General features: G+C 34.2%; 1 protein-coding gene across 1 annotated transcript in view; it reads right to left on the bottom strand.

Moving 5' to 3' along the window:
• The window catches only part of LOC141347627 (cadherin-22-like), a 51,705-nt gene that overhangs the window by 6,232 nt on the left and 23,126 nt on the right, over positions 1-22,347 (bottom strand). The window contains exon 4 of the mRNA XM_073852614.1: positions 22,137-22,258. Within this exon, the coding sequence (XP_073708715.1) occupies positions 22,137-22,258 (122 nt within the window). The remainder of the gene's footprint in view (positions 1-22,136; positions 22,259-22,347) is intronic.

Below are 22,347 nucleotides of genomic sequence, written 5' to 3' on the forward strand. Positions count from 1 at the left end.
CAGCTGTCAAATGTTTTTTTTTTAATACTTTTTTTAATACTTCGCTTGGCTGCGGTTGAGATTCTTTATTGAGATTTATGTTTTGCTATTATGTGTTTATTTATTTTTTGGTAACACTTTACAATAAGGTTCTTTAGTTAACATTAACTAAGAATAAAAAGCAGCATTTATTAATCTTAGTTAATGTTAATTTTTAGCATTTACTAATGCATTATTAAAATCACAAGTTGTGTTTGTTAACATTACTTAATGCATTGTTCTTTCATGTTCTTTTATACATTAGCTAATGTTAACAAACGACACCTTATTGTAAAGTGTTTCCATTTTCATTGCCAATCCTAGAGAGCTGCTAAACTTCAAAGCTTTTTAAACAATGCTAATAAAGATCTATTCTATTCTATTCTATTCTATTCTATTCTATTCTATTCTATTCTATTCTATTCTATTCTATTCTATTCTATTCTATTCTATTATATATGGTTACAGTACAGAAACCATAACATCTGTCATTAATATATTACATTTGCATGTATGCATTTGACAAAATGCCTGTTTTTGTGTAGTGATAGTTGTTCATGAGTCCCTTTTTTTGTCCTGAACAGTTAAACTTTTTGCTGTTCTTCAGAAAAATCCTGTAGGTTCCACATTTTTTTTTTTTGATTTTCCAGCATTTTTGTGTATTTAAACCCTTTCCAACACTGACTGTATGGATTTGAGATCCATCTTTTCACACTGAGGACAACTGAGGGACTCATATGCAACTATTACAGAAGGTTCAAACACTCACTGATGCTCTAGAAGGAAAAACAAGGCATTAAGAGATGGGGCGGGTGAAAACTTTTCAATAACAATAATTCTGGAAACTTTTCAGAAACAACAATTCTGGAAAACCAAAGAATGTGTGGGACCTGAATTATTTTTCTGAAGAACAGCAGGCAGTTTAAGTGTTCAGGACAAACAAGGGACTCATGAACAACTATCACGAAACAAAAAACACAGCTGTGGATCATTCAGGTAAAAACACAGTAGGCTATTAAAAATCAAACGTATGTAAACTTTTTAATGGGGTCATTTTTATAAATTTACTTTATGTAAACATTTTTTATCTGAAATATCATATTCAGGTCAGTACTAAACAAACAATGACATGGATTTTGTACGATCCCTCTTATTTTGGTACAATAATGAACATTTTGCAGATTCTGAAAGGGGGATGCAAACTTTTGACCTCAACTGTAAGTGAACTTCAGCTTAAATTTCAGTCTGTTTCTACACAAATTTATTGCATGACCTTAGTTTGTCATGAGCTCCAAAAAGTCTCTTTGCATGCCAAAGTCTCTCCAAAAATGATCTTCTATGATCCTTAAAACACTAGCAGACATGAGGGTGAGTAAATAATAACCAGATTCAAATTTGTTTGTGAACTATTCCTAAACAAATAAGACAAAAACCAACAAAAGTCTGGTTTAATGACACATCTGTCTTGATGTTTGCTCTGCTGCAGTAAAACACTTTAAGCATACAGTGCAGAGTATGTTTCTGCCCTGAGGTGCTGATGTAAGAGTCTAATGTAAGAGCTGGACTGCACATCTACTACCATTCTGGTTTAAAGCCCACAGACTGTCAGTCACACTCACATGGAAACACATTCTGGCACAGAAAGAGAGCGAGGTGTTAACATTCATTCACGGCTGTGCTCTCAGTCTGTGAGTGGCTGGCTGGCATGCTCGCCAGTCTTTACTAGGGTGAGTTAAGGTAAAGTTAAAGTGATTGAACGCATGCAATCCTCTGCTATAAAACTTTCTTAGAGTGTAAATTAGCAGTGACCAGCACAGATACCCATGCAAACTTAATTTGGCCTTTTCTAAATGATAAACCAGGTTAAGAACGAGGCCCAGAAATGCGGAAAATACAAATGTTCTTGATGCTGGAGTAAAACTGCAGGTGTTGGATCCTCAAAACATATTTCTCATAAGTCGAGCAGCACTTGCAGCTGATAATGTTTCTGGTTGATTACATCCACAGCAGCATTAAACTAAACACTAACCTGTGCTTCCCATCGGACTCATTATTCGCAGCGCTCCACTTCTGTCTGCGGCTGATAATGCGACGCCGGACGCCTTTAAGAGCCTTTAATCAACACGCACTCACACAACTCCTGTGACTCTCTTCACATTGTCTGGAGTGTTACGCAACCACAAAATCTCCAGCCGCATGACAGAGGACGGGGAAAACGGGACACGTTTTATATTTCTAAGATGTTTGTTTATTGGTCTCCTCTCAGCTTGAAAGGGAAGTTTTGTGGGACTCCCGCTGAGCGCCTGCTTTCAAACATCCTTCATCACTGCGTCGCTTTAGCACTCGCCCATGAAACGCTGCCCGCTACTTTGTAAAGTTGGGAATTGGGAAACGGTGCTCATTGATTTTCTTTAAAATGCTGGAATCAAATTATTTTCATGATGTTTTGGATCTGTTTACACTTTTTGAACCATGTTCCTATATTGATTCACCACTACTGAACAAATGACTCTTCTAAGAATCAGACAAAAAGGGGGTATTTATACTTAGCAATGTTATGTTTTTTTTTTTTTAACTAATCAGATATCTGTTTATAAAACAATCTAGTTCAAAATAACTTGTAAGATGCATAAAAACTTTGTTTCTATATGCTAAACTTGCAATTTCTCAAATTATATAAGATTAAGATCAATACGTTGTGTTATTGTCAATGTTACATAACACTAAAACTTGTAAACATTATTGAAATAAAGCAAAAATAAAATATAAATATTCCACAAAAAACCTTATATTTAAAAAAAAGAAAACAAACCAAGAAAAAAATCATTACTAAAACTGACATAAAAATATAAAATCATAAACGAAATATAAAAATAAATGAAAGCCAAATAGAGCTATTAAAAATAAAAAAATAACTAAATAAAATATTAATTAATTGTATAATAAGTATGTAAAACTAAAACTATTTATAATTATAAATAATTATAAGCCATTTAACTGAGCTGCACTAAAACATATATTACACACATGCACAAAAAACATTAAAAAAACAAAGCTAAATAAAGAAAAAAGACAAATTAAAGCTAAATAAAGCTATTAAAAATAAATAAATAAAAATGACAAAAGCACATAAAATGTAGTAAAACTAATATTAAAATAAACATAAAATAAAAGATAATACATATGTTAAACAAACTATTTAAAATATTTTTTGTTAACTGAGCTACAATAAATATAAATATACATAAATATTACAAGCACAAAAAATGAATCTAACTGGTAACTAACGGTAATAAAATAAGTTTGGTTTAAGTACTAAAAATACTAAAACTAAAATAAAAATAAATTAAAGATAAATAGAGCTATTAAAATAAATAAATAAATAAAAATGACAAAAGCACAAAAATGTAGTAAAACTAAATTTAAAAAGAACATATAAAATAAAAGATAATCCAAAATATTAATTAATAGTATAATACGTATGTTAAACTAAAACTATTTAAAATGATTATTATTATTATTATTATTATTAATATAATAAAATATATATTTAACTGAGCTACAATAAAACACACACACAAAACAAATTAAAAAACTTAGAACCTAATTAACTGGTAACTAACTGTGATAAAATAAGTTTGGTTTAAAAACTAAAACTGAAATAAAAATGAATTAAAGCTAAATAGAGCTAATAAAAATAAACAAAAATGACAAAATCACATAAAGATTCATTAAAACTAAAATACACTAATTCAAAAAGAACCATGAAGATTGAAAAACATAGAACTGAAAGGGAAAGTTTCAAAGCAGAGAATTTTTACATACACGTTGATGAAAGATGAATCATTCAGAATCAGAAACATGTATGAAGATATTAAAAAGGGTCAATGCTTCATGTTGCCTTTAAGAAACCAGAGCTGTTAATTGGAACAATCCTCATTCTTCCTATTTTGTGACCCTCATTTGTTTAATGAGCTGTTGTTTGGATGGCAAAAAAAAGAATGAAGTAAACAAGGTTAAATGAGAACAGAAACTATAGGAAAAAATAATAAATGAATGCTGTTTCCTTAACAAACGTTAATTGCGATGCCAAAGACAGAAACAACAAAAGGTCATCAGATAGTTCCCAATTCGAGGGCGAAACTAATGCCTGAGGGGCTTCTGGGGGGAAAAGTATCGGGATGGAAAAACACAGAGACAAACAGGGACTTCTGAGAAAGAAAGACGGCGAAAAATAATGTGAAGGAGAGAAAGATTGTGAGAGGGAAGCAGTGTGTGGGAGTTTATTGAGTGGCAAACACAGCTCCCTCAAGCAAAATCATCTAATTAGATTTCCATCCAACAGCCCCCTCATGACCCTTTAAGCTGCGCGAGGCTCGGAAAGTGAGAAGCCAAGAGTCTCCCAAAAGTCTTGCACGTTCTCCAGAGCCTTCCGGGACCAAAGGTCCTCTCCGAAAGTCTTCCTCCTGAACACAGTGGAGGAGGAGGATGCTGACCTTCGAGATGGATGGGGAAGTTCAAGGAAAAGAGTTTTCATTCTGTAAGTTTGCATTTGCGATGAGGACAGGAACTGACTGTAATTAGTTAGCGGAGACGATAATTAAACTGGGCATTGAAAACCTGGAAATATCTGTGCAATTTTCCACCAGGAAAAGTCAAAGAAAGGAATAAAATATTACAATCACATTGTAAATAAAGAACTCTGATTTAAAATATTTAATTGGCTAGAAAATGCTCTTTGTGGCTGCAATCACTGTAATATAATTTAATCACAGATGATTGCATGGAAATCACTGATCAAAAAGTGGGATCCCTATTAAACACACTCACGCTTTTCTCTATCAAGTAATGTTAGGAAATTTGATTCAATAAACTCTTTAAAATAACTCATTAAAAAAAAAAAAAAAAATGAGTCCGCATACAGAAATCCTAGTGGTTCTTAATGAAAATGAAGATATCAGTTTTGGTAATTCATTAATGAAAACATTTTTCATTAATCAGTCAAATAAATATGCAATAAAATGTTAAAAAAGTGGCATTTACATTGACTTATTCTGTGTAAAATAATATTGAAATTCTTCTCCAGTAATCACAAAGTATTTAATGGAAAATCACTGATCAAAAAGTGGGATCCCTATTAAACACACTCACGCTTTTCTCTATCAAGTAATGTTAGGAAATCTGATTCAATAAATTTTGTAAAAAAAATGAGTCCCCATACAAAAATCCTAGTGGTGCTTAATGAAAATTAAGATATCAGTTTTGGTAATTCATTAATGAAAACATTTTTAAAAGATCAGTAAAATAAATATGGAATAAAATGTTATAAAAGTGGCATTTGTATTGATTTATTCAGTGTAAAATAATGTTTAAATACTTGTCCAGTAAAAATTATTGCATAGAAAATCACTGATCAGAAACACACATTTCTCTCTATCAAAAAACAAAATCAATTACCAATTTAGAAACTAATAAATGCATTTTAAAATGTGATAAAAATGGACATTTAATAAAAATCCTATATACAAATAAAATATTATATAGAAAATAAAATTAAGTTAAATTAAAAATAGATTTATTCTGCGTAAAACGTTTTAAAAATATATATATGTCCAGTGCAAAACCATCACTAATTCAATAGTGGTTCAACATTTTAATGCAATGCAATGCAATGCAATGCAATGCAATGCAATGCAATGCAATGCAATGCAATGCAATGCAATGCAAAAATAAAATAAAATAAAATAAAATAAAATAAAATAAAAAAAAATAAAATAAAATAAAAAAAAATAAAAAAAAAAAAAATAAAATAAAATAAAATAAAATAAAATAAAATAAAATAAAATAAAATAAAATAAAATAAAATAAAATAAAATAAAATAAAAAAATTTATTCTGCGCAAAATATATTTTTTAAAATGTCCAGTGCAACAAAATCACTTATCCAATAGTGGTTCAACATTTTAAACATGCCCTTGTTCCCTTTTATCAAGTGCTTTTGGGAAATCCCTGTACAAATGTTAGAGAACTGATTCAAGATGATACATTTCAATTAAAAGAAAGAAAGAAAAAAAAATTCCTGTACAAAACTCCCAGTGTTACTTGAAAACAAAATATGGAAATTTTAAACTATATTATAAATTTAGCAATTAACAAATGCATTTCAATGCAAAGTAAAATAGAAATGACCATAAAACTTGTTATATGTTTCCTCCACTTTAAGCACTACATGAATGCCAGAACAGGATTACTGCATACAGGCTTCTCTCATTATTAAACCGACCAATCAGAACGGATATCCAAATGGCACGGCGCCATTAACGACCATCCAAACAGCCAAAAAATCCAAGGGAGAATAAATGTAATTTCCCTCCTTCACCATAAATAACCCTCATTATCAGAGGTGACCTTTCAATTACTCTTCAAGTCACATCATCCTCCTCTAAAAATCCCTCATGGAGCACCACTGCAAATCTAGCTATTTATTTGTCAATTTAAAACATGATTGATTTATATTTTTACTTCGAAATAATACTTTAAAAATTGATTCCTTACTTTTTTTAAAGCTCCTACAGTAGTTCACCGCTTTAGTCCAGCCTGAACTTTCAGGAACATAATTCCTGCAATTTTCCAAAGAAGTAATGAAATATAAAATCATATGTGCTTTGAATGAAATGAGGGTGGGTACATTTTCATTTTTGGCTGAAATAACCCGTCTGTAGGAGTGAATTGAACACGGTTTGGGTGTATGTGTCAGCATGTGAGTGGGAGCCAATCCATCTACGCGGCCGTCTGCGCAAGTGTACTTTTCCCCTCAAACATTAGTCATCTAGCCGGGACTGTCCCGCGGGAGGACCAGACCCTTGTGATCTGTCACGAAGAGCCGCTCGGTGCCGTTTGATGTCTTGTGTGGAGTTGACAGGCCTCCCGTCCCCGGGCCGTTCTTAGTATTTGCCTTTCCACCCGGCATTTCCCTGCACACACGACTCTATATGATATCTGTCTCTCCTTATCCCATCAGCCCAAATACCAAAGGGTTACGAGCCGAACGGAACACGCTCACGCCGCTTCACATGTCAATCTGAACAAGGGTCAAGCCTGTAGATAATGAACCAGATCATGAATGGGACACGCCGTGAATCAGAGACCTTTGGAAGGATAAACTTCAAATGTCTCTTCATTTGTGTCTTTTGTAAAGGTAATTGTGGGAAGATGCATCACTTTTTTTACTATGGTACTTAATGTTTATCAGATTAATGCACTGTGGTATTTATATCCACGGTATCAAGTTTATTTTTGTAGCATGGTAGAAAAAGAAAGCAATATGGTATTTTTTGGACTTGGTACTTCCATGGTATTTTGGATAAGTACCATGGTATTCTTAGAGCATTTTTTTTAAAACCATGGTACCTCCAAGTTCTTACAAATAAATGGTACTATTTGTGAATAATCAAAAATATTTTCAATTTCAATAGAATTGACAGAAAAAAGTGCATAGTGCTACCATATTTTGAGGGTATTTACAAGAAAACAAAGTATTATTATTTGTAAATTAGGAGAAATAGTTGAAAACAAGACCTGATAGAAAAAAAGCGCCACTATTTTACCATATTTTGGATACTTTCAAGAAAAGCATGGAACATGTCCTAAGAAACATGGTAATATTATGGTGCTATTTGTAAGGGAAAATGTACCATAGTTTTACCATATTTTGGGGTTAATTTCAAGAATGTCATAAAATCTTTCAACGTCCTAAAAATATGGTAATACCATAGTACTATGTGTAAGTGAAGAGAAATAGTCAAAATAAGACCTTACAGAAAAAAGTACCATAGTTTCACCATATTCTGTGAGTATTTACAAGAAAAACATGGTACATGTCTTAAAATCAAAGTAGTATCATGGTATTATTTCTAAATGAAGAGAAATTGTTAAAAACAAGACCTGATAGACAAAAGTACCATTATTTTACCATGTTTTCGGATACTTTAAAGAAAACCATTTTACGACCATTATACATGTCCTAAGAAACATGGTAATACTATGGTGCGATTAGTTCAAATAGCATTTAAGGCAAAAGGCACCATAGTTTTACCATATTTTTGGGTTCATTTCAAGAAAACCATGGTACATGTCCTTAAAACATGGTAATACCACAGTACTATGTGTAAGTGAAGAGAAATAGTCAAAGTAAGACTGTACAGAAAAACGTACCATAGTTGCACTATAGTTTGGGGGTATTTACAAGAAAACCATGGTACATGTCTTAAAAACAAAGCAGTATCATGGTATTATTTGTAAATGTCTCTTCATTTGTGTCTTTTGTTAAGCCAGATGAGGTAATTGTGGGTAAATGCATCACTTTTTTACTATGGTAATGGTATTATGCCGTAACGTTCCATACCGTAATGATACTTAATGACTATCAAATTGTTGCACTGGTATTTATATTTTTGTACCATGTTAAAAAAAAAGCAATATGGTACTTTTTGGACTTGGTACTATCATGGTATTTTGGATAAGTGCCATGGTATTCTTCCAAGTAATCCATGGTAGTACCACATGGATGTCCTTAAACAACATGGTACTATTTGTAATTAATGACATATACTTTAAATGGCATTTACAGAAAATAGTGCTACTGTATTTTGGGGGTATTTACAAACAAACCATGGTACATGTCCCAAAAAACAAAGTAGTATCATGGTATTATTTGTAAATGAAGAGAAATCTGGAAACAAGACTTGATAGAAAAAAAGTACTATTATTTTACCATAATTTCGGATACTTTCAAGAAAACCATTGTACGACCATTATACAGGTTCTAAGAAACATGGTAATACTATGGTGCTATTTGTAAGTGAAGATAAATAGTTCAAATAGCATTTAAGGGAAAAGGTACCATAGTTTTACCATAATTTGGGTTAATTTAAAGATGGTACATGTCTCTCCTTTTCATAGTCTGGCAGAAATGATGTGTGATTCCAAAATACATGATCACATGACAGTAAAAGTGCACAGTTGCCAAGATACAGGGGGTGGCTCAACTTACCCCATACAGAAAAACTAGCGTAGTGTTACCGTATTTTCAAGGTTCTTTTTACATGCTACCATGGTGATACTACAGTATTTACGATCTAGCACAATAGTTGGACAATATAAACTAAAGACAGCAATACTAACATGTGCTTTCTTAGCTATTGCTTTTTTTTTCAACTATAAAATCAAAAGCGTGAATCCCACGGGCCGCCACATCTACCTGACACTTAAATCCGTATGAGCCCATAAACACTTTCTCCTTCCATGTCTAACAACGGTGTCACATCGCTGGAAGGGGAGTCGCGCCCCCTGAGCCAAAGCTGCTTATGAGCTATCGGGCTAAGTCCTTTTTCATGTCTCTAGCCCTCTTTTTCTCCCTCCGTCTGATTTATTCACCTTTTACACACAAACAAATACGCTGCGTTGTCATCCTTCAAATGGGATCAAACTCCATGCATTTAGCGGCTTAAGCTAATCTGATTTCACTGTTGTTCTATCAGAAATGGAAACGGTAACACTAGTGAGCGCCGGAGCAGAGAGAGAGGCGACGCTAGCATGGCACACGAACAAAGCTTGATAATTGGGCTAGCAGTAGAGCGCAACGTCATGTGAAATGTGAAAACACGCACGTTTTTGAATTGCTCAACAGGACAAATGAAGAGAATTATATCTGGTTTACAAAATATACACTACCAATCAAAAGTTTGGACACACTTGACTTATTTTTTGTTTTATGTTTTTCATTTTTAGTCAAATATTAATTATTTTAAAAAACAATAATTTGTTTTATTTTATTTTATTTTATTTTATCTTTTTTTTTTTTTATTTGCATTGCAAAAGACAAACTTCATTAGATTGTGGCTCGAAATTTACCTATAGAAATTTGCCATGTACAATACCAGTCAAGTTTGGACACACTTCACTTATTATTATTATTATTTTTATTTTTATGTTTTTAATTTTTATCAAATATTAATTACTTAAAAAAACAATACAATACATTTTTAATTTAATTTTAAATTTAAATTTAAATTTAAATTTAATTTTAAATTAAATTAAATTAAATTACATTAAATTAAATTAAATTATTATTTTTTTTTATTATTTTTTTTTTATTTTTTATTTTTTTATTATATGCAAAAGACAAACTTCATTAGATAGTGCCTCGAAATTTACCTATAGAAATTTGCCATGTAGAATACAAGTCACAAGTTTGGACACACTTGACACTTTTTTTTTTTTTTTGTTAAATTTTATTATTTAAAAAAAAAGCAATACAATATTATTTGATTTGGAAAAAAAATATTAACTTCAGTTTTTCTTAAAAACAAACGGAGAATCATTCCTCTGCACAATTTGTATTTGAAAATCAAATCAAATCAAAAATACAAAAATATATTGTATTATATTTTTTTAAATAATTAAAATTTGACTAAATGTAAAATAAATAAATAAATAAAAAAACATAAGTCAAGTATGTCCAAACTTTTGGATGGCAAATTTCTATAGGTAATTTTCGAGGCACAATCTAATGAAGTTTGTCTTTTGCAATGCAAACTGTCTTCAGCTTAACCTAGTTACATTAGCCAAATGTCAAAAGTAAAGCATAAAGTCTTGTGCTATTGTGAAATGTAAATGGATTATATATAGATAAGTATTTGTTTTTTCTCTGTAAGACTTTATATTAACATTCCATTAGTTAAGGTTGATTTCACAGTATTTATTTATCTTTGTTAACTAAGAATAATAAATGCTTTTAGATTATTAAAAAGTACTTGTTAGCTTATTTTAACAATTTTTTTTTATTTTATTTTTTTTCCATCTGTGTCATTCTGAACTGAATTGACAAATTTATCACATTAATTCAGTCCAGAAATTAAATTAGGGTATAGTAAATGTAATGCAGAATTGCATAATTTAATTAAGCAGAATTTAATTCATTTAAATTATTGTAATACCACTTATAGAAATTTGGATTTAGTTCATGTGAATTGAATCATAAGAATTATGCCAGGGTCAAAGACAAAAAAGTATTTAAGTGTAAAAACAATAAGTTTAATACTGCTTTAAAATTTTGTTTTTTCCCAAAAATAAAAAAATAAAAATATAAAGTTTTAATTTAATTGCATTTTTGTTTTTCTGAAAAAAAAAAAAAAAAAAAAAAAATATATATATATATATATATATATATATATATATATTTTCCCCCCTCATTTACAGAAGACACCCACTAAAATGTCATTCAGTGTAACAATCTTGTTAGGCATATTTACAACAAAAATCAATTTAAAAAATAGCAAGAGACAAATTAATTTCACCCAAAATACTAATTAGTTGTAATTCTACATTTTAAAATTTGCCACTATCCTAGGTTTTGCCAATTTGTCAGTTTTAATCATTTAATCATTTAAAAACAATACAATTTAATATGCTTCCTTATTCTTCATGTACAAGTCAGAAAAAAACATGTTGTTTGTATTTTTAAATAAACATCATGCACATAAATATTGTGTTACACTGAATGACAATGCAACATTATTTCCGCCAAATTTAATCAAAATAATCCAACTGCAGTTTGATTGAGATTAACTGGAATGCAGAATAAAAAAACTTGATTTTTGAAAAATCCGTTTCCGCGAACTCTTCAAATGTAAGACTAGCTTAGTATGCAGTAACCATTTCCAACTAGTAAGTTGATCTGAAAAGTACAAACACTGTGACTGTAATGCAATGTAAACATCGCTCTGTTGTTTGAGCAACGCTGACTCAACCAGCCTGTTGAACGCAATAAGCAGCTATCTTGATTTATTCCAGCTTCATTCAAAATGCAACTTGTGTAAAGAACATAAACAGGTCCCCTCTTGTGCAACCAAAGCGATGCACGTAAAACCGTCTCCTCCATTCTAGTGTTTATGTGGAGGCCGAGCTTGCTACAAAGCGCCAATCTTAGGTGAGAGATAAATGAGTGTAATTGCGTGTTCCTCCACAGACCTAATTTCCAGTCCAATCACCAGAGTGATTAATCACAGAGCTGGAGCGCACCTAAAGTTTTAACATACAAACCGCAGCGTCTTCTGGCCTCCACGGGCGTCTCTGGCTCACCTAAGCCAATTTAGTCGACACAACGTGATGGGGTTCCCCGGGGTGAAGGACTACAAATCACGTAAACATGCTACAGGTTATCGTAACGCGATTACAAAAGCTGCACCGCTGAAGCTACAGCAGGGGGCTTTTCCTGCATTTAATGAGAAAAATTTATTACGATAAGCCATCACCGGATTGCACTTTACCAGAGACGCTGGCGATTTTTCACCTTAAATGCGCTTCAAAAACAGCAGGTATCATGGCCTTTTGGTTTGAAAACGTCTGCTAAAAGATGAAACGTCTTCTGAGCTGTTATAGACTTGCTATATTTATGCATTGATGCAAAATCGTTCACATTGATGCACAATAAAACGATCACAAACTCTATTAGTCGCTTTGGATAAAAGCACTGTTTAATGAATAAATGAAGAGTTTATTTGCAAAAACAGATTTTTATTTTTATTTTCAAAAACCATGTTTTTTATTATGTTATCATGTTTTTATTTTGTTTTATAGTTAGCTGTATTTTTTTAATTATTATTTTTTATTACTTAATTAAAATAACCCAACTGAAGTTTGATTGAAATTAACTGGAATGCAAAATGAAAATCCATGATTTTTGAAAATTGTTAAAAACTGTTATTTTGATGCATTGATGCAAAATCGTTTACATTGATGCGTCATAAAATGATTACATTCAACAGCTCTATTAGTCACTTTGGAAAAATAAAACACTGCTTAATGAATAAATGAAGAGTTTATTTGCAAAAACTGTTGTTTTACTTCAAAAAAAAAAAATCATTTTTTTATTATGTTATCATGTTTTTTACTGTGTTATATAGTTAGTTGTATTATTATTATTATTATTGTTATTATTATTATTATTATTATTATTATTATTATTTTTACTTAATCAAAATAACTCAACTGCAGTTTGATTGAGATTAATTGGGATGCAAAATGGAAAAAAAAAACATGATTTTTGAAAATTGTGAAAAACTGGGTTCTTTTATTTTCATGCATTGATACAAAATCGTTCTCATTGATGCATCATAAAACGATCACATTCAACAGCTCTATTAGTCCCTTTGGATAAAAGCGCTGCTTAATGAATAAATGAAAAGTTTATTTGCAAAAACAGATAACTTAGATTTTTATTTTTAAAAAATTATATTTTTTATTATGTTATTATGTTTTTTTTTGTGTTTTATAGTTAGCTGTATTATTATTATTATTATTATTATTATTTTTACTTAATCAAAATAACCCAACTGCAGTTTGATTGAAATAATTAAAATGCAAAATGAAAAAAAAAAACAAAAAAAAAAAAACATGATTTTTGAAAATTGTTAAAAACAGAGTTCTTTTATTTTTATGCATTGATGCATTGATGCAAAATCATTCACATTGTCATAAAACGATCACATTCAACAGCTCTATTAGTCGCTTTGGATAAAAGCACTGCTTAATGAATTAATGAAGATTTTATTTGCAAAAACTGTTTTTTAATTTTCAAAAATCATGTTTTTTATTGTGTTTTATAGTTAGCTGTATTATTATTATTATTATTATTATTATTATTATTATTTTATTTTTTATTATTATAATTTTTTTTACTTATTCAAAATAACCCAACTGCAGTTTGATTGAGATTAAGTGGAATGCAAAAAAAAAAAAAAAAAAAAAAAAAAAAAAAACATGATGTTCTTTTATTTTTATACAAAATCGTTCACATTGATGTGTCATAAAACAATCACATTCAGCTCTATTAGTCGCTTTGGATAATAGCACTGCTTAATGAATAAGCCGCCACCAGATTGCACTTTGCCTCAGTATTTGGGGGACAGAGACGCTTGCGCTTTTTCATCTTAAATGCACTTCAGAAACAGCGGGTATCATGGCCCTTCGGTTTGAAAATGTCCTGCTGAAAGATGAAACGTCTTCTGAGCTGTTATGGACTTTTTTTACTGGACTCATTTTCAGTATATACTGGTATTGTGTTGCGCTCTTTCTTTGTTCCGTCCAGCGAGTCGGCCGGATGAAAAGCGTCTCCACAGCTTGACGCTACATCACAGCACAGGACGAGTGCTGATTGTTAAGGTGTGAACGCCACCCATAAAGAAACTGTATCTCTGGCACATCTAACAACAAAAAACATGCTCTTTTGTGCCTTCCTTCTTTCCCGTAAACTTTTACTTCATTCTACTTAGAAAGCAGCCCTTAGAAAGTCATTGCTGGTGACTCTGTGGCTTCTTTTCCTTGGAGTTTCCTTCTAGTTCTGCCCTAGTAAAAAAGTAAAAAAAAATTAAAATGCATTTATTTTGTATATAGTTCAAGTCTATTAACATATTTACTGACATATCAGTTAAGATTTACTGATTTAAAAATTAATGAAGTAATTAAACTTTATTTGGAGTACTACTTGTGCACAATGCACATTTCTTAATATTAAGTCTAAAATGTTTTTAATGTCACTACTGATGAGGAATGTATGATCTTTAACCCTAGCTCATTTGGAAATCACACTTGTTTGTGGTCAAAAGTGACCGAACACTTTTTTTTTGTTCCATAATATTTTTTCTTTTGTATTTTGAGAGAATTTCATGGTACTAATTAATATTTATACAATAATTATTATACATTTTTTCCTATTGAAAATAATCTAAAAACATGTTTTATATTGCTTTTTAATTATGGCAATATTTAATTTTAAAATAGAGACAATGCCTTTAAAATCTAATTTTTGAAGTCAGATTAGCTCTATATAACAGGGCTTATAAATTATCAAGTTGTTTTTAGACATAAAGACTTATTTTTTAAGTCGTGGATTTGTCTAAAAATATGTTTTTAATGTCACTACTGATGAGGATTGTATGATATTTAACACTCTGGTATTGTTCATTTGGGAGTCACACTTGTTCAGAGTCAAAAGTGATGAACACCTGAAATATAACTTTTTTTTTCTTTCAGTAAAATCAATGTAATATTTTTTTTGTTCCACAATATTTTTTTCACTTGAAATAGCTCCACTTTAGTACAATCAAATATACTTAAAATATACTTTCTGCACAATTAAAGTGCATTAAGTACAAAATTAGTTGTTCCAATTTAGCAGACTTCAAATATACCAGTTTAGTAACTCCAGGGTATTTTTATTAAGTACATAATATGTAAATGTATTTCTAGTATACTTAGTATGAAATAAATGTATTTTAAATGCATTTTTTTATATTTATTTTTCACTAGGGTGAAAATATATATACTCATTTTTTGAGTATATAAGTTTCCATATAATGTCAATATGATGTCTGAAATCAACCAGGATTTCTTTCTCAAAAATAATAGTAATAAAATTATTGATTGATTAAATAGGTTCCCAAAAAGTTTAAACAATGTTTTACAATCATGTATTTTCATTACAAACCTGTTTCTTTTTTTGTGTGGAACACCAATGTGTCACGTATTGGTCGTCTTGTCATCATGAACTCTTGCACACACATTCTGGACTGCAATCCCCATAAGCCACTGCACCAATCACTGCACACAGCTGCTCCTCGTTTCCCACTGCACTGATTGCTGCACACACCTCTTTCACATTTACCCACATGCATTTAAGCTTCTCACACACACAACCACTCTGCGAAGTCTTATTGTTCCCTATGGTCTGTATTTCCGAGCGTTTCTTCCCGAGTTTGTTTTCCCTGTGTTTTGATTCCTGGACTCCCTCCCGTGTTTGATTCTTGCTGCCAGCCCTGACCTTTCTGCCTGTTTTTGACCACGATTTCTGCTTGCCCCTTTGTGTTTGTTGTGTTTGAAATAAATGCTGCAAATGGATCCGTACGTCTCAGTCTGACTCCTTGTGACAGAAGACTTCGCCACTACAAGGATCCAGCAGCTATTGTGGAGTTATCCGGTTCCAGCATGAATCTAACGGTGCAGATCATGCTTCTCAAGCAGGGTAAGCGGACTATTGAGGATTATGTCATGGCCTTCATCGAATTGGCAAATCTGTCTTCTATGGATGATCAATGCCTGATGATTTTCTTCCGTGGAGGACTCTTAGAGCCATTGGCTTCCCTCATGCCAATGTTTGAACCGGGCTGGACTTTGCAATCTTATATGGATCTTGCTCTTTCGTTGTGTGGCTCTCCTTTTACTGTGGGAATTGTGGAGGAGGACCATCTTCCCACAGTAAGTTCCAGCTCAGAGCCACAGCCTAAGATGTCTGCTAGTCCAGGGCCTGTTCGCAAAATGGCTGCCCCTCCAGAGTCTGCAAGCAAGATGGCTGCCACGCCAGAGTCTGCAAGCAAGATGGCTGCCACGCCAGAGTCTGCAAGCAAGATGGCTGCCACGCCAGAGTCTGCAAGCAAGATGGCTGCCACGCCAGAGTCTGCAAGCAAGATGGCTGCCACACCTGAGTCCCCGGCCAAGATGGCTGTCACACCTGAGTCCCCGGCCAAGATGGCCGCCAAACCTGAGTCTGCACCTAAGATGGCTACCGTCAAATCAGAGTCTCCGCCGCCAGAGCGCCCTCCAGTGACTGCGCCGCCAGAGCGCCCTCCAGTGACCGCTCGCTCAGAGCCTGCTCTTCCAGAGTCTCCGCTGGAGACGCCCAGCCCTCCTGAATCTCCGCTGGGGTCATCCAGTTCTCCAGAGCCCGCTCCTCAAGAGCGTCGTCCAGAGCCCGCTCCTCAAGAGCGTCGTCCAGAGCCCGCTCCTCAAGAGCGTTGTCCAGAGCACGCTTCACAAGAGCGTCGTCCAGAGCCCGCTTCACAAGAGCGTCGTCCAGAGCCCGCTCCTCAAGACGGCCTTCCAGAGCCTCCGCTGGTCCCGCCCGGCCTTCCTGAGCCTCCGCTGGTCCCGCCCGGCCTTCCAGAGTCTCCGCTGGTCCCGCCCGGCCTTCCAGAGCCTCCGCTGGTCCCGCCCGGCCTTCCAGAGCCTCCGATGGTCCCGCCCGGCCTTCCAGAGCCTCCGATGGTCCCGCCCGGCCTTCCAGAGCCTCCGATGGTCCCGCCCGGCCTTCCAGAGCCTCCGCTGGTTCCGCCCGGCCTTCCAGAGCCTCCGCTGGTTCCGCCCAGCCTTCCAGAGCCTCTGCTGGTTCAGCCCAGTCTTCCAGAGCCTCCGCTGGTTCCATCCAGTCGTCCTGAGATTCCTGTCTGCCCGGTTCTGGTCACGGAGGCCATGTATGGACTGTTGTATGGACTGTGTGGGTTCCCACCCGCCCTCCCTGTTGCTCCAGTCCCGCCACCTCTGTCTCCTGACAGTCCCTCTGCTCACCCACATCCCACCTTCGGTGCAGAGGACTCGCAGTGGGATTACCAGTTTCCATCGATGTCCAGACTGAAGGATCCCTCACCATCACCTCCAGTCTCAGAGTCCTGGACTCCACCTCGGCCCTCCGACCCTGCGGCTCCACCCCGGCTCTGTGCTCCCTCGTCTCCGTTGTCGGCCGTCGGCCCACCAGCTCCTCCGGGCTCCATCGTCTCTCCGGCTCCGCCCCGGTCAGTCGTCGCCCCACCTTCGCCTCTGGACTCTACTCCTCCGGCTGCGCCTCGTCACTCCGTCCTGCCGGCTCTGTGGACCTCCTCCCTCCCGTGGGCACAGCCTCGATCCTCTGTCATTCCGGCTCCGCTGCGTACCTCCGGACCTCCATCTCCGCCGGGGTCGCCAGAGCCTTGGGTTCCGCCTTGGCCCTCTGGATCCTCTGTGTCGCCCAGGACCATCGACTCTCTGGTTCCGCCTCAGGCTTCACCTCCGTCGGTCGGCCCCATGCAGGAGCCAACCCTTCCTCCGCCATGGCTTCTCCCTCCGTCGGCTCCGCTGCAGTTCATAGCTCCATTACCCCACATGGACCTGGCCCTCCATCCCTCCCCCTGTTCCGCCTCCGCTCCACCACCCTCCGGGTTTCATTAGGTGGTTAGAGCGTCTGGAAGCCGCTCCTTGGGGAGGGGCTCTGTCACGTATTGGTCGTCTTGTCATCATGAACTCTTGCACACACATTCTGGACTGCAATCCCCATAAGCCACTGCACCAATCACTGCACACAGCTGCTCCTCGTTTCCCACTGCACTGATTGGTGCACACACCTGTTTCACATTTACCCACATGCATTTAAGCTTCTCACACATACAGCCACTCTGCGAAGTCTTATTGTTCCCTATGGTCTGTATTTCCGAGCGTTTCTTCCCGAGTTTGTTTTCCCTGTGTTTTGATTCCTGGACTCCCTCCTGTGTTTGATTCTTGCTGCCAGCCCTGACCTTTCTGCCTGTTTTTGACCACGATTTCTGCTTGCCCCTTTGTGTTTGTTGTGTTTGAAATAAATGCTGCAAATGGATCCGTACGTCTCAGTCTGACTCCTTGTGACACAATGAGACACATTTTGATTGATGTTTTACGATTTCTTGTAAATATGATAAAAGTTAATGTCCAAAACAACATTGGAGCCTATTCATTTTCACTGTATGGACAAACAAACAAACAAAACACAGAAGCATACTCTAAAATATCATATTTTGTGTTCAAAAGAAATAAATTCATATGGCTTTGGAATAGCATGAGGGTGAGTAAAACTAAAGTTTATTTTTGTGTGAACTACCCATTTCAAAAATAAAATAAAATAAAATAAAATAAAAATACCACCAAATCTTGTTTGCTTGTTGTTGGGTGCAATTTGCTTATTATTTATTTATTTTACCAAATATTTATTAGTGATATTTATTATTATTATTATCATCATCATCATCATCATCATCATCATCATCATCATCGACTTTATATTACCAAATATTGTCAAAATTGTATATTATAAAATATTAAAATATAATATAATATAATATAATATGATTATTACATTCAAATCAAGAAGAGGTTAATAAACAAGATGAAATATTCAATAATAATAAAAATAATAATAATAACAAAATAAAAATATTATTTTACTTTATTTGTGAGCTTTGTCAAAAAGATAAGTAATAAAATAATGTTTAAACCATTTTTTACTTACAATCATGTAATTTCATTACAAACCTGTTTGACTTTCTTTTTCCACTGTATGGACAAACAAAAAAACAGAAACATCCTGTAAAATATATTTTTTAATAAATAAAATAAAATAAAACAAAATAAAAGGGTTTTAACAAAGATTATTATTATTATTTTAGTGTGTACTGTGTAGTTTTACTTTAATATCTTTGAAAGGGTCTTTAGTCTTAATTTTCACAGCTGTCATTCATATTCACATGATTAAATGATTCTCTATCGCTGGGGTTTTATCCAGAAAAAAATGGCAGCTAATTTAACGATTCACAGGTGACTTTAATTATTCACAATTATGTTTGTGCTAAAACATCTATTTTTCATCTGTGCATCACAAGCACTGCATGCTTGTACGCAGCATAACTGCATTGCTTCAGATTGGTTTCCAACATAAAAAGTAACTGAAATAATTAAAATTGAGTTTCAATGTTTTTAGCCTTTCAAACTAAACTTGGCTATTTAATGGTTAAATAACTTACTAAAGAAAGCAACATTCATTCTTTTCTTTTCTCAAGGATAAAAACGGAAGATGACAAAAGCTCTTCTTACACGTATCTAGAAACGTAATACAAAGGTTACTAGTTCTTTACAACAAAAAATCTCAAAAGAATCCTTAACCAAGCAATAACAGTCCTCATTCAGCGAGAAGAAGCACGCAAAGACACACAGAGAGGAGGAGTGCACAATTTTCCATGACATCTACAAAAGCAAACAAACCTTTTGTTGTTTTGTATGTTTCACGGCCGCTTGAAACGAGGGCAGCAAAATGTTCAGCGAATCGACAAATAAACAGAGCTTTGAGGACAAAAAAAAACAACTTAAAAACCAATTCTAATAATTCAAGTCAGAGGGAGAACTGAAATTCATGCAATCAAAAATATCATAGTCTTTGAAATATCTTCTTTTTTTTCAGATTTTAAACCAATATAGCTCTTTGAGGCCCTTAAAATAATTTGCATGTTTACATTGTTTTCTATAATGGTAATCATGTGTGCATGTCAATTAGCTCACAACGCGACTAAAGCCATTGAAAAGCCAACGTTAATGGTTGCATCCAATCTTATCTTGAATAAAAAGACATGACACAGACAAATGAAGTAACTGGATTAGCAGAAATTATTCTACATGATGCATGCCATTCTATAGTGTTTGGCATTATTATTTAATTTATATTAGCAAATATTGTCAAAATTATTAAAATATTACAATATAATATAATGTAAAAATATTATATTATATTATATTATATTATATTATATTATATTATATTATATTATATTATATTATATTATATTATATTATATTATATTATATTATATTATATTATAACATTAAAATCAACAAGAGGTTAATAAACAAGAAGAAATATTGAATAATATTAATATTAATAATTATAATAATACCACCCAATTGTTTTTTTTTGGGTGCAAGTTGTTTATTATTTATTTAAACAAATATTTATTAGTAATATTAGTCATATTTATTATATTCAGTATTATTATTATATTGTATTATTATTATTATTAGTAGTAGTAGTAGTAGTAGTAGTAGTATTGTTGTTGATTTTATATTACCAAATATTTTCAAAATTTTATAATATAATATAATATAATATAATTATTACATTAAAATCAACAAGAGGTTAATAAACAAGATGAAATATTAAATAATAATAATAATAATAATAATAATAATACAATACTATTAATATTATGTATAATTATGTATAATACTATTATAAATGTATTTATTTACATTTTATTTTCAAATATAAAATAAAAATATAAAAAAAGCTGAAATGGCTATTATAAATGTATTAATGTAATTTAATTTTTTAATCATTTTATTTTATTTTATTTTAAATATTGGTGAGCTTTCCACGGACACATCTGTGTGCTGTGCCATTTTTTTTGGCGGTAGCAGAGCAGCTCACCAGGTTTGGAGCCGAGCTTGTGATACAGTACCTCTTCAAAAATGCACTTTATGTGCTCCACAAAAGACAGTTGGTCATGTGGGTCTGAAACAGCACAAGGGTAAATAAATGATGGCAGAAGTTTCATTTTTGGCCTGAACGTGTATTCTTCCATTCCACGAATAAACAAAAGAGAAGATCTGCAACAAGTCACTACAAAAGCACCGCAGGTGAGTTCGCTTCACCTTCAGTTTTTTCGTGACTAGAGTTTATAAATTGCCTTTGGGACGAAATGTCAGACGGATCATTCTTTCCAATTGAAAAAGGTCCAAAGTAGGAGCAAAGCAATAATGAAACTATTCTGACAAAAACGGGAAAGCGATTGGCTCGGTACTAAATCTGACACACACTGATTGTTCTACTGGACTCCGGCGTTTCGCTCCGGGTTCGGAGGTCTTGCGAGGTCGCACCACCGTATCTCTCAGAGCATTCGCTTTTTTTTTTTTAGAAAGGAGAGATTGGTGAGTTGAGCCAAACCACATTAGCCCAGCGGGATCAGACGAGATATTGAGCTTCGGAAAAACAAATCTTGTTAGGCGTTGTAAACTGCCGTCAAACCGAATCAGGGAGGCCATGCTGAGTGCGGCAGTCCCACAATGCAATTAGAATCTGACCACTTCATCACGCCGCACACCTGATGTTCCCGCGTTGATATATATTAGCGGCGAGCGCAGCTGTCTGAGTGGAGCCGGCTGATGTCAGATTACATATGCTTTTCATGGAAATGACAAGGTTTCCCTCGCAGGTCCGTATCGCGGCTGACAGCTTTATCAACACCAGAAGCCATCGGGAACAACTAAGTCAGTGTCTCCTGACCGCAGATATCATATCAAATCGGCAGTAGTGATGATTTTTGTGCGGAACAACGGATCTCGTTTCCACCGCTTTCAGACGCAGATGCGATCGTATCGTGGCGCGTCTGGCGGGCTGCAATTCTGATTGGATTGATGTGAGTTCTGAGCGCGAGAAATGTTCAGGCTTTATCTCACCTGGCCAGGTTTGGCGTCTTCGCAGATCGACGCCTCGTAAGGAGTGGCGAGTTCGGGAGGGTTGTCGTTCACATCTAGGATGCGGATGCTCACCGCCGTCTGAGACGCCATGGACTGGTTATCTGAGGAGAGACAGATTAAATCATCAGCAGTACTGTCACAACTGGACTGGAAGTTATTTTTTAAAAGTAAAAACATCACAGTTTGTGTG

Source organism: Garra rufa, chromosome 12, assembly GCF_049309525.1.
Source record: "Garra rufa chromosome 12, GarRuf1.0, whole genome shotgun sequence".
Taxonomy (NCBI): Eukaryota; Metazoa; Chordata; class Actinopteri; order Cypriniformes; family Cyprinidae; genus Garra; species Garra rufa.